This window comes from Lissotriton vulgaris, chromosome 2_1 (assembly GCF_964263255.1).
Source record: "Lissotriton vulgaris chromosome 2_1, aLisVul1.2, whole genome shotgun sequence".
Taxonomy (NCBI): domain Eukaryota; kingdom Metazoa; phylum Chordata; class Amphibia; order Caudata; family Salamandridae; genus Lissotriton; species Lissotriton vulgaris.
Window position 1 is genome coordinate 1,361,929,981 of NC_141687.1, and position 13,809 is coordinate 1,361,943,789.

Sequence of the window (13,809 nt, forward strand, 5' to 3'; positions counted from 1 at the left end):
CTAATATCTGCTATACTTATTGGCCAAGATTCCAGTTATGACTTCATCTAAAAAATACTTGCTTCATGTAATAAAATAAAAAAAACACAAATGTTCGTTTAAACATATGAACTAGTGAGCTATTTTTGGTGTGTCTTGTATGTGTTTGGTGCACAGGTGTGACTTACTGTATACAATGAGAATGTGTATTCATTTAGCGGGTGTTGAACATGACAAATGATGCACATCCACAAGTTTCTACTTTTCCTATTGATTCGTTTTGGGTCAGTGTCTGTTCGAAAGAATGGCTTTTGTTCTGAAACTATTTTGTGACTATTTACTTGAGTGTAAGGGTTCGTATTTTAGCGTGTCTATCTTATAGACTGTTGCAACATTTTTTTGTTTATTCTCTCTCAGTAGAAAAATGGACTGCGTATTGCTTTTAGATCCTCTCACATACTTCACTCCTGTCAATATGTGCATTCTGCACTGAATTTCATATTCAGATGGTGGCTTGACGTTCTTTATTTTTGCAAGAGTCTGTGTATATCCAGTTCTCTGAATATCAGCTATTTGTTCAATTTTTACTATAAACAATATGATGACTGTTCTGTTCCATAGAAACGGGCCAAACATAAATGTGCATACATTCGAGGTAACTGTGAGTGAAGACCTTGTTTGAATTATTTTAGATGATTTCCAACACCGTGGAAACACAACTAGGATTAGAAAGGGGTACATGTCAAACTTGGTGAGCTATATTATGGACAATTTAGAGTTGATTCTCTTGGTGTACGTTCTGTCAAGTAGAATCCATGTAGATGTGTTCACACCACAACCTCAAAATGACGTCTCTTAAACATATAAAATATGGCCCAATGATTTGCATGCTCAATGAAACATAAACTGCAGGAGGACTTTCAAAATTTGATGGACGTTGTTAGTTTGATTCTCCTTAAAAAATGTCTTGAATTTGTACAGCTTCGGCAGGAGAGCACTCAATGAATTCGAAGCATGCTGTTTGTGTAATAATAAAATGAAGCATAAGTTAAACGTTAATTGAAGCAGTATCTGATACAGATGTTTTTTTAAATTTATTTTAGAAGTCTCCGCGCTGTTTGCTGCAGGCACATCAGTTACCTATGCTTTCCAGGAGCCCTATCCCGTGACCCGCATTGGCAGCGACCCCCCTTCATCTATTTATGCAGATACAAGCCTGCCAAAGGAATCCATTTCATTTACATTCCTGACCGCACAGGCTCCTAGCACCTTATTTGTCTTAAGGTACTATTTCCAGAATTCCATGGCCGTGATTCTCTCCCAGAACGGTAAGGCACAGTCATTTTAGTGTATGCATAATATCTATAATGTTTCATTGTTTGGATAGCTTTTGAAGTCCACTATTTTCAGTTTCATGCATACGAACCATCATTTATGTGGTGTCTTGGCATTATACCTTGCAAAATGTATGCTAGACTCTTTCTTGTCTGTTTTGCAAAAGCTGAGTTATTGAAGCATCACGAGGCACTGCGTACAGATCTTCATAATGCCTCACAATAATTTAAAACGCTATGTAGCAAAACATAGAGATGTTAAGAGTGAGTGAATTAAAACGGTCTAGGTTTTACCTTTAATTACCTGCTTTGAAAACTCTCCATGTCACCAAACACATGGAAGAAGGAAGTCCAGCCGAGGTTTGACTCTAATGGATTGTGATATGTTGGATTTTTCTAATAGTTAAGGTCCCAATTAACATTTTTTTTCATGTCATGAACTAGAGGTACCCCATTAAAATGTTATTAAGGTGTATATCTGAACGGGTTATACATACCCAAACAAGGTCACGTTGTGAAAGTATACATAGCGCTATATCCTTCATCTGCAAATTGTATGCGACGAACAACACATAATGCTCATAGATGGAAATGTAATTGACACGTTCCACTTCTGTTATTTTGATGCTTCGCTCATCCTTTGAATCAGAAGTCACATAGGAGAGTTGAGCTCACCAGCAAAAATTTGTGTAAAGAGCAGGGCTTTAAGTGAGCCGGGTCCTGCTGGTGCTCCAGCAGTTCTAAAAAGCATCTGCTGAGACGGGTCCCTATGGGTCTCTCCATTTTTACAAAAAACAATTTGATGTACAGAATGTAGATCAATGTCTTACATTCACCCCAGTACAAGGATCTGGGCCTAAATCCATCGTTTTTTGCACTCCACACCACCCTGGGTCAGATAATGGCTTTATGCAAATCAGCTCTGACCCTGTGCCCCATGAGAACAGTCCAGTCCGAACTACAACAGCCATATCTTTCCCAGACCGGAATCAAGCATCCGAGGACCGGACCGGTTTCGAGGTAACACCTCTCATCAGCCCGGCTAGCTTGACTCCAGTGGTGTGGAGGCTCTGGGACCCACGTCTGAGCTACCCCTCTCCATTTTTGCCATTACCCTCAGGGTGAAAAAACACTTAACTCAGCAGCGGTGCCACTCTTCACTGCCTTTGGTGTAATGGCATAGAAACTCGGCCTATGCACCTCACATGCCCAATGCCATGCACAGTAAAGTGGTTGGCAGCCCTCAAGGGGATGGCACAGTGATGTCATTAATGATGTAATTCAACATGTCATAAGTGATGTAACAATGAGGTCATAACCTCATATAACAAATGTATTTCATTATATTGCGCTGTATATCGACAAAGGCGATCACCCCATAAATCAGCATTTCACATCCAGCATGATTTCTATAAATTAGTTATATGAATTGGAATGTAATTTGGATTTCCATTATGCTTGTAGAGGAGTTTTTATGAATATCGAGCACATATACGATCTTTAAAGTATTTGCATGTGAAACCATTCCAAAATGGTGCGCTCCTACAGCAGCAAGAATTTGTCTTTTTTCGTTGTTGTTGCTTATTGAAATTGTTTTTAAATGGCTGCTTCTGGTGTGATGAGTAACACTGAGAAAGGCGCAAGCCGAAACGCGTCTGTTGTTTGCTGTTGGTTGCTAATAAATCAAAAGCAACTGCCCCCGTGAGTGCTGATTTCTTTTATAAACTCAAGAAAAAGAGCTATATATATATATATATATATATATATATATATATATATATATATATATATATATATATATATATATATATATATATATATATATATATATATATATATATATATATATATATAATGAATGTATGTCATCTACAGCATCAAGTGAGGGTTTTGTATATTGAAGAAAACAAAGAGAATCTATCAGGGTTGCTCATAGTTTGAAAAATGCTCACATAAGCTTAATTATTTTTGGAGATAAAATTGTTTATTTGTGTGGCAATTTAAACAATTGGTTTGTAAATCTCGTCAGACAGGTTATTTATGAACTAGCCAACTGAATTAATTTGGACAAAATAGGAATCGATTTATTGGTATATTTATTATTATCTTGTAAATAAGCATGTATATAGTATATATATAAATGTACTGAATTTATATATTTTTTTAGAGATATAATATTTATGTGTATACTTTTATATAGATACTAAGATCTAATTGATTTTTTAGACACCATGTCTTTTATATATTGTCCATATGTCACATTTCATGTAAGGATTCTTTTATTAACCATTTTGAATATATAATGAGCAGCCTGTTCGCTCACTTTTTTGCACTATAAATGCCCTCCTTGATGTCTTTGACACGTCATGTGATCAAGCCTCTTGGTGGAGGCGAAACGCATCATGGTGGATTGCTGGCTGATTATTTTGCACAAATAAAGCACTAATGAATGCACCAGTACCAGGGTCCACTCTTCGTTGTTTTTTCCGTGAAGGAAAGTGTTGAATGGCGAGTTCGGCTATTTAATAGTACCAAGGAGCTTTTTTGGTACGAGTGGAACCCCTCTTCAAGTTTGGGCAAAACAGCAGGAAGCTGTGATTCCGTGACCCGTAATCGGAAATACGAAACTCCGGTAGGAGGAAGCAGCGATAGCCCCTGCGAGCAGTGTATACGGACCTACCAGGACGGAAGGAGCCAGCATCGACTGAGCAATACTGAGGGGAATGCAGGCAGCCTAGACCAGGTAGGACAGCCATCGATATCGCAGTGAAGAGTGCGCCCAAAAATAGAGCGGAGATATTAAGTTAAAACGCAGAATTTTTGGTGCAGTGCTTAAAAACACCTTTGAAAGCAGTAAAATGTCCGCGGAGGTGTTAAGGCATAGAGAGGAAGCAGCTGAGTCTGTGTTTATTGATTCCCCGGCTGGTTAAGGAGCCGCTTCCTGACATGTTGACAAAGGAAATGGCAACCCCACTATAAGAGAGACATTTCGTAAATTGGAAAACTTGATGAAAAAGGAACAGGCAAAATGGTGGGAGAACAAATCACTATCCCGATATTTACAGGTGGGAAGAGTTCCGAGAGGCCTCCGAATCACATTAGCACCGGGTTATGACAATACGGATCCTGCCATGCTGGCTGAATGGGCTGAGGTAAATATAGAATCCTCGGGTAAATTATTGGCCATTCTAGTGAAGTATGCGGAGAGCGACCGGATGAAATTGCAGCTGGAGATAGACAGTGTGGAGACAGAGTTTGGCAAAATGGAAACAAATGAAAATACCAAAAAAATTAGGGAGGAAATGATGGCCAGACTGGTAAAAGAGGAGGATGTGATAAAGAAGAGAAAAGCGTTTAAGTTTGAACGCGATCAATTGGATTATTTAAATGGGCAAATCTTCATGTTCGCCTGCAGATATGACAACATTAAAGCGCAGGTAGGGAAATCTGGGCAAAAACCATGAGGTGAGGTATCGGTGTCAACCTCATCCACCGAACTGAGCTCAGCAGCAGAGAGCGACACAGAAGAAGACCCCTCGAAGACACAACGGGTGGGGTTTACCAAATTATCCCTGGCGCAAGAGGTAAGTTGCCTCTGCGAGAATCGCCTGGATACGCTCAGGCCCAGGATGCAATTAGGCAACAAACAAAACAACAAAGGGCCAACTACAAGCGGCTCCAGCGATGGAAATGCCACAAGAAGTTGAGAAAAGAAGGCAACTCAGGGAAAATGGAACAGGTTTCAAAACCGAACGCAGCCACCAGCACCAACTCAATAATAAATTTAACTGATATAAAATTGACACAAAAAGATGAGGCGATCTTAGGTCTCGGACTGACATACTGTCCACCTTGTGATTTTAATTATGCCAACACACGAATGGATGCATTCAGGTTCGTGAGGAAACTGAAGTTAAATAAGTTTCATCGCTTACAGCCATATAAAAGGAGTAAAACAGCAAAAAGCCTCTCTTTACTGATGGCAGCAGAGCGCCCGGTATTTAATGAAATTTGGGCACTTCAGCAAGAGAGCACCAGTACCTCTGCAACATTAGAAGGGCAAGCTTCTAGGTGATGGTATAAAGGGAACAGCTTCCTCCAGAAAAGCTCTTTCATTTTAGTAAAACAACCCTCTATGAGCAGATCGCTATCGCTGTAATCAGTTTGTGTACTAGCCTTTGCCAGGTTAGTCCAAGTACCCCACTTTAATCGCTTACTTTTAACTGTCTTTACAGGGCTACTTGAGCGGCCTGTGTTAGACTTCCAGTTTGTTTTGTAGCCAACTCCAGGGAATTTGTATCGGTACCAGAAGGTGACTTAGCCAAAGATGATGGTATTGGTTCAACTGCAGAGAATATGCCTGAGCTGTGTCAGAACTCAAAGAGAGTTTGAGTGCTATTTCCATGCTAATAACACCTTCAGTCCTTTCTAACATTCTGTCAATAGAGGTACTTTTGGCTGCAAAAATAGGAGTAGGTGATGCACAAATGATCTTCTTTTTCCCCATTTTGCTTTATAGTCAATACAGAAAATCAAGTGACTCCCCTTGTTTCCAAGGCTACCCACAACACTATTACCTCCTATTACCTTGGATGGCAAGCGTAGAATGGTTGCCTTCCAGGAAGCAAATCAAAGAGAAGCTGCCCGGCCTCTTCCAGGCTCTGATGGGTGCCGAATGGCCCACTCTTGGCCCTGGCATGCAATCGAGCCCATCCCGCCTGCATCACATGGGTCTCCTGTGATAGTTATAACCCAGGCCAGCCCCTCCTCCTTGGCTCACAGTGGGATTGTAAGAGATGTGGTCCCCAAACAAGTCTCCTCACAATAAGACTCCTCTCAGCAGTGACCCATGCCTACGGGTCTCCCACGATGGCTATTGTCCAGATAGCCATACCTCCTGTGCTCACAGCAGGATTTTAGGGGATGTGGACCTAAACAAGCCTCCTCACAACAAGGCTCCTCTCAGCAGTGACCAGAGCCCGTGGGTCTCCCACGATGGTTATAATCCAGATACCCTCTCCTTTTGGGCTAAAAGCAGGATAGTAGGGGATGTGGTACTCAAACATGCCTTCTCACAAAAGGCTCCACTCAGCAGTGTTTCTCTCTTTGTGTGCAATTCCCCACCAATGTTTATTTGCATAATCCAGGACTTGGGGCAAAGTGAGGTGAAAGCTGTCTCGGAAAACATTGCATGGAGAAAATCTCATCCAGATGCAAAAGGTAACATTGTCCTAATTTGTTACCTAGTGCGAGCAACACAACTGATACATTATGTTTCATTTACAATGATCACTTATTATAAATGTGATTGTTCTTTTCACAATGGAAATTGCACTAATTATGCCTGTGTAATCGACTGCTTAATCACGCTCTCCCACTCTAAGAAATTCATGGGAGTATTATTGAGATATATATATATAGCTGAACCTTACTCTCTTTCAGGAGAAATGGACGGGCTTCCACTATTGAGTACATTTATTTGTTTCCAGAGATCTTCCCTGGTTCTCTCAGAGTACCATAAAAGACACTCGGTGGGAGATCACAATGCACTGACATTTTCCAGTTTGTAAGGATAATCCTGTGGTAGCGGCCATAGAGATTTCCCAACACACTGGAGACAGCTTAAGATTGATATGGTTCCTTAAGGAATCTATGGTTACCCTATGTTTGCTAGTGAAGACGTTTCTGCTATTCGTTCTGGGTTGTTTAGCCCATTATAGCTCTTTATGCACAGGCATTAGGATAATTCCATGAAACATATCAGACGTGTTTCTAAATTTTCTCAATGGTCTAATAGATCCTGTTTAGCTTGAGAAGGACTCCTGCAACTAACACAAGGGACAGCATGGAAATCATTGAGGCAAGGAAAAGTTACAAACTCAGTCGGAAGGACTACTTGATAAATACAATATTGGATAACAATGTGTTTTGGGATACTATTAGCAAGATCCAATTGAGGGATGCTCGCCAAACCCAATTTAAGTTTGTTGTATAAAAGGCCCTGTTTGGTTTACACACTTTAGTTTCATCTATCAAGTAGTGGAAGATACTTCTCCCTTGCAGTTTACTATGTGTCAGGTCAAGGATGCGATACAGCAAAGTCCAGGAGGGAAAGCTATGAGAATGGATTTGGTACCTAGCGACCTTTTTAAAACTAACAGTGATCTCTGGGGCCCTTTGCTCAATAATTCATTTAATAGCTGTTTTAGTTCTAAGATACTAGGTCCTGGGCCGTATTGATTATCGTTCCTATCCTCAAGAAATGTGATTAGAATTTGCCTAAATGTTATCACCCAATCTCCCTCATAGACAGCACACTTAAGATTTTTGGCAGGGTAATTTTCAAACGGATAAGAGCTTGATCATGACAGAATGACATATTATCCCAATACAGTTTTTGCCCTGGGCTGGGTACGGTGGAGCGTGTCTAAATTGACAACTGATCCTGGGTAAATACACGATTGTAAGACAAGGTGCGATGTACTTAGCATTTATAGATATGTCCACAGCTTTTGATTTTGTCAACAGGACTAAGCTAGGGTAGAGCTCTTGGATGTATGCATTTATGTCACCATTGTATATTTCTTACAATTTTTGAACAAATATTTGGCTACCAATGAGTGTTATAGTCGTGCCGTGGAACCCTCAAATGTTTTTACTTTAGCCTGTGTGTTGCAATAGGGTTGCATCCTGGCTTCTCTTTTGTCTATTTTACATGTTAAGTCCTCGGAAAATCTACTGTGATATTAAAACAAATGCAAATATATCAGCACCCCTGTTATTGTACGCTGATGATGATATTTTGATGGGTAGAACCCCGATAGCCATGCACTGCTTAGTGGAATCCTTTGCCTCCTTTATGTGTAGTCTGGATTAAGCTACAAACTTTGGGAATTCCCATATTATGGTGTGAGGCCCAGGGAAGAAAATAATTGATAGTTAGGGAAGGGTCTATGAGCTATGTGAGTAAGTTTTGTTATCTTGGGATTATCTTCAATTCAGGTGGTTCCTGGGAACCATATCTTTTCATTTAATTTATAACATTATGTTTGGCTGCCGGGTCTTTTTAAATCTCACACATACAATCTTTAAGGACTAAGGGCCCGATGTAGGTAGGCCGTTACCGATCGGTAACGGCCGAAAATACCGATTTCTGGCCCTTACCGATCGGTAAACAGCCATCGAGATGTAGGGAACCAAAAAAATAAATAATCGGAGTGAAAACCGAATCGGAATGTGTACCGAATGGGAAAGAATCCGATACGTACATACCAAAAATCGGATATGTAACGAATCGGTAACACACCGATTCGGATGCAAACACCGAATCGGTCCATGTACCGAATCGGTAGTGACACCGAATCGGAAAATAACCGAATCGGTCCATGTACCGAATTGGTAGTGACACCGAATCGGAAAATAACCGAATCGGTCCATGTACCGAATCGGTAGTGACACCGAATCGGAAAATAACCGATTCGGTCCATGTACCGATTCGGTAGTGACACCGATTCGGAGAATAACCGAATCGGTCCATGTACCGATTCGGTAGATAGACCGATTCGGACATGAGCCGAATCGGAAAACATACCGATTCGTAAGAATCGCCGATCGGGAAATTCCCCGATTCCGACAGATGGGGAGATGTAGGGAGGCACAGAAACACCGAAATCGGCTCAGAATCGGTAGAATTCACTCGGTATTTACCATGGATTCCAATCAGGTGGTAACCAACTCCAACCCATATAAACAGTCCCAAAATGCATTGCAAGTTGCAGGATGGCAGCTTTTTATGTCATTGCGAGGCGGCTACGGCTACAGCAGGAAGGACAGAGGGAATGGCTACGAAATGAACAGGTCTACAGACAGAGGATAACCCTGTTCATGCTAACAGAGGCAGAGATCCTACAGAGATACAGGCTGGACTCTGACACCATACTTGAGCTCATCAGGGATCTCAAACCATTCTTGGACCACCACACCCCAAGGGCACACGCCATCCCTGCGCACATCCAGGTGCTATGCAGCCTACACCTGCTAGCGTCTGGCAGCTATCAAAGTGGAGTTGCAGCGGCAGGAGGGGTGAGCCAGAGCAGCCTGTCAAGGTTCTTCCACACATTCCTTGACGCCATGATACACAGGATGGACCAATACATCTCTTTCCCTGCAACCCACGCAGAACTGCTACAAACTAAAGCTGACTTCTACCAGATGGCACAATTTCCCCAAATCATTGGTTGCATAGATGGCACGCACATTCCGATTTGCCCACCAGCGGACACCGAATACATATACCGCAATCGGAAATCTACACACACCATCAACGTGCAGGTGATCTGCAATGCAAAGTGCACCATCACAGACCTGGTAGCAAAATTTCCAGGGAGTACCCATGACTCCTATATTTTCCAACAGAGCGGCATCTATGCACGGCTGATGGCTGGCGAATTTGGTGAAGGATACCTCCTAGGTGAGACACATCATCAGACCCCCATAACACATAGTAGCTAGGTGGAATACATGTATGCATGTGTGTAATGTAACCCCTTTCTCTTCCAGGCGACAGTGCATATGCCCTCCGCTCATTCATACTCACCCCCTACCTCAACCCCTCCACACCCAGCCAAAGGAGGTATAACCGGGCCCACATACGCACAAAGAATGTTGTCGAACGGACCTTTGGCATCTGGAAAAGTAGATTCAGATGCCTGCACAAGAGTGGAGGTGCAAGGCAGTATACCCCCATCACCTGCTGCAAGATCATAGCTGTATGTGCAATGTTACACAACCTTGCGGTGAAGAAGGGCACTGAGGTGGAGTTGTCTGACTACGAGGACCATGACGACGACGAAGCTGTGCCACTGACACAGCCAGCTGGGGCGTGTACGCCAAGTGATGGCAGATACAGACGTGAGGAGATTACTGAAAACTATTTCTGAGTGAGTACAGATGCAAAGACAGCTAAATGGTTGTTTGGAAAAAACAAATTTTAATACTGTTGCAACACAGTTACTGCACTGATGTGCAACAAAAAAATGGTGTAATGGAAAAGAAAACAAAAGTCCAAGGTCCAGGTTGCCTCACCCGCCCTTGCAAGTCTATTTCTTTGCCCGCTTGCCAGCCCCACTGGGGTGTCCCTCAGCCCCCTCTGAATGACCAGCAGCATCTGCGGAGCGCCTGGTGCTCCTACGTGGCTCAGACGCTGCGCTGGCCGGGCTGCTGCGGCTGCTGCTGTCCCCAGCATCCCCCAGGTCCAGGGCAGGATTTGTGGCTGTGTTCGAAATTATCATGGCCTCCATAGCAGTGGTGATCCGGGCCATTCCCCTTGTGAGCTCAGCCGTATTCTGACTCAGGCTAGATTCCATGTTTGCGCTGCGCTGGCACAGTTGTGCCATTGCCGCAGCAAGGCGACTCATGCAGCGGTTCAGCACCCGGGCATCCCGCCTGCGCACCAGCTCATGCTCCTCCTGTCTGCTACATGATTGGGTTATGGCAGTGGTTAGCCTGCCTAAACCTGCTGCCACCTCCTTGTTTGATTCCACGAAGGCCTGAAATCCCTTTACCATTTCTCCCATCTGCAGATTATGCCGCAGGAGCTGGCGTTGGCAGGCCATCGTGGATTTTGCCTGCTGCCTCTGTATCTTGACCATCTTTCCCTCGAGGCCCAGGAAGACACTGCCCTCCCGTGCTGGTGCAGCAGTGGTGGTGATGGCACGGCGCCGGGCACTGCTGCTGCCGGCCTGCTGAGTGGGCTGGGGTGCCACTGGTGGTGGTGTGGTGCTGGCCGGTCCCTGAGCCCCTGCTCCCAGGACAGGTTGTACTGGTGGCAAAGCCATGGTTGTGGCAGGAGCTGGTGTAGGTGGTAGGGTGTCCCTTGTCGGGGAGTTCTCAGGGGAGAACTGCAAGGGGGGTGTGCTGGCCATTTGTGGGGAGTGCAGTGCTTCGAAGTCTATCACCAGGTCTCCCTCCGTACCAAGCCCTAGGGTGTCTCCGTCCTCCTTCTCCTCGGCAGCCTGGCTGGTGCTCGGCCCTGCGAGTGCAGTGTCAGATGGTGCTGCTGCCTCTGATGACAATGGTTGTCCGCCTGATGGTGCCCCTAGGTACAAAGAGGCATTTGTAAATTGAGTGCCGATGTATTACAGTCAGTACAATTAAAGCATTCCACATGTCCTTGCATCTCCTTAGACTGTGTCACACTGTTTCCTGTCTTGTGATTCTGCACTGGCATATTTTGCTAACTTCTGCTGACTACATGTACCATGATGCTTGTCTCTTGTATGTTGGTTACAGTACTGTGCTGGTGTTTGCCTATGCATTGTGTCTAATGGGGAGGTGTCTGGTAGGGTGTGTCATGATGCGCATGCTTCTTACCTGTAGCTATAGCTCTGGCAGAGCTGTCCAGGGTCCCAATTCCAGTGACACTCTCCTTCTCAATGGTGGAGGAGACCATTTCCTCGAGGTCTGTGAGGGGTGGCGCCGGGTTCCTGCCTCCACCAGTGCCTCCAGCCTGCCTCTGGATCTCTGCCATCTTCCTTTTTGTGAGGCTGCGGATGTCGTAGAATCTCTTCTTGAGATCATCCACGGACCTGGGGGTGACACCCACAGCATTCACCTTTTGGGCGATTTCGCTCCAGATCCTCCTCTTGGTGCTGTCTGGCACATTGAGGGACAGCTTTCCAAACAGCTGGCGGTGCACCCTCACCACCTCCTCGACCAACACCTGAAGCTCGGTGGCGCTGAACTTGGGCTTCCTCTTCTGGGAGGACTTCTGGCTCTCGCTCTGGTTTGCCATGTTCTTCACTACAGTTCACACCCTCCTACTCCCACTGCTGCTAACTGTGAGTGTTGAGCTCAGGCTGGCTCTCCAGAAACTTCTTAATTAGCTGCACCTGCCAGGGTTGCCACTCCCAGTTTGGGTGGGGGAGGGGGAGCCACCTCATTGGCTGAATCGGCTTTGCCGAATCGGCATTTTCCGATTCGGATATTACCGAATCGGTAAAATCCGATTCGGTATTATCCGAATCGTATTTTACCGATTCGGTTTCTTCAATGCATTCCTATGGGCTTTTTCGCCATGGATTTGTTTTCGTAGCTACGAATCTTTGATTGCCGAATCGGATTTTACCGATTCGGCTATTTCCGATTCGGTGTTAGCCGATTCGGAAATATCCGATTCGGTGTTAGCCGATTCGGTACTTACCGATTCGGTCCGTGTCGAATCGGAACGTACCGAATCACATTACCGATGCCGACCGATTCGGTATTAATTCGCATTTTTTTAGCTACATCTCGTTTTCCGATTTCAGGATACCGATTCGGACCGCCTCGGTATTTTGAAATCGGAAAATCGCTTTTACCTACATCGGGCCCTAAGTTTCACTATTTTAAAAAATATATAACCAACAATGTGTCCCAAAAGCCATGTATGGTGCCAGGATCGGGGTTGTCAAAATCCATCTGTTCTGCAGGTCCAAGAAAAATGTATCTGCAGTTGACTTTTTGATCTCCACCCTCAAGCTCACTTTTTATTTTACAAGTGGAGTTGAATTTACAGTGTTTTGGGTTAGAATTTGGAACAACACTAAGGCTACTTTTAATAGGGAGGTAATCATAGACTGCCTAAAACTAGAAAGGGGTCTCTTTATTCCCTGGTTCAATTGTGTAATAGGGAGGTAATCGTAGATTGCCTAAAACTTGAAGGAGGTCTCTCTATTCCCTGGCTGAATTATGTATTCAAGTCTTTAAATGAATTAGGCTTGTCTATTATTTTTGTGAGCCAATCACTTTAGTTCAATCAGATAAAAAGGCTGGTGAAGAACAGCTTTAGGGTCCTTTATATAAACCATTGTTCGGATCGGGAATACACTAAAAAGTTCTGTGAAGGATTATTTTTAATTTTAGCATTAATAGATTTAGCGTTGTATTTCCCCTTGCAGCTGAACAGATGCGAAAGATTGCTTGTTTTTCATTGTAGGGCAGGTGCATTGTGAAGATTATCATGTGTTTAGGAGGATGTTCATCAATGGATATCCACTTTGCCTGCCTGCCCTTGTGGTGGAATTCCCCCCAGTCATTGCTGCACTTCCTGTTTTTTTCTTTTTTGTATAGGATTTATTTTATTCAATTTCTTAAACCAATTTTAAACTATTCAACTATTGAGAAATGTAATGAAACTATACAGTACCTGCAGCTTTTAGGAAGCAAAGACGTGTGTTTTAGTGTGTGCTCCTTTCATACATCAGCAGGAAAGAGCAGGAAAACAATGGAGAGCAGGAAAACAATGGAGGGTTGTTAACCTGGTTATATAGATGGAGAAACTTTAAAAATGATGGCTTGAGCAATTACCCCTCCAGCGCGAGGGGTAGGTGCGAGCAACGCAGCTCAGGGACTCCCAACCATGCGGTGGAAGATCTAACCTGAAGCTTTAACCGTTATCTGATTGTTACAAATTGTAGGTTTTGACAGCTTATCACAGGTTTCAATAGGAACAAGGGTA

The 13,809-nt window shown here is 43.7% G+C and overlaps 1 protein-coding gene across 1 annotated transcript in view; it reads left to right on the forward strand.

Moving 5' to 3' along the window:
- LOC147732599 (contactin-associated protein-like 5) overlaps positions 1 to 13,809 on the forward strand; it is an 864,951-nt gene that overhangs the window by 717,169 nt on the left and 133,973 nt on the right. Inside the window, exon 16 of the mRNA XM_086954286.1 lies at positions 1,083 to 1,307. Coding sequence (XP_086810412.1) covers positions 1,083 to 1,307 — 225 coding nt within the window. The remainder of the gene's footprint in view (positions 1 to 1,082; positions 1,308 to 13,809) is intronic.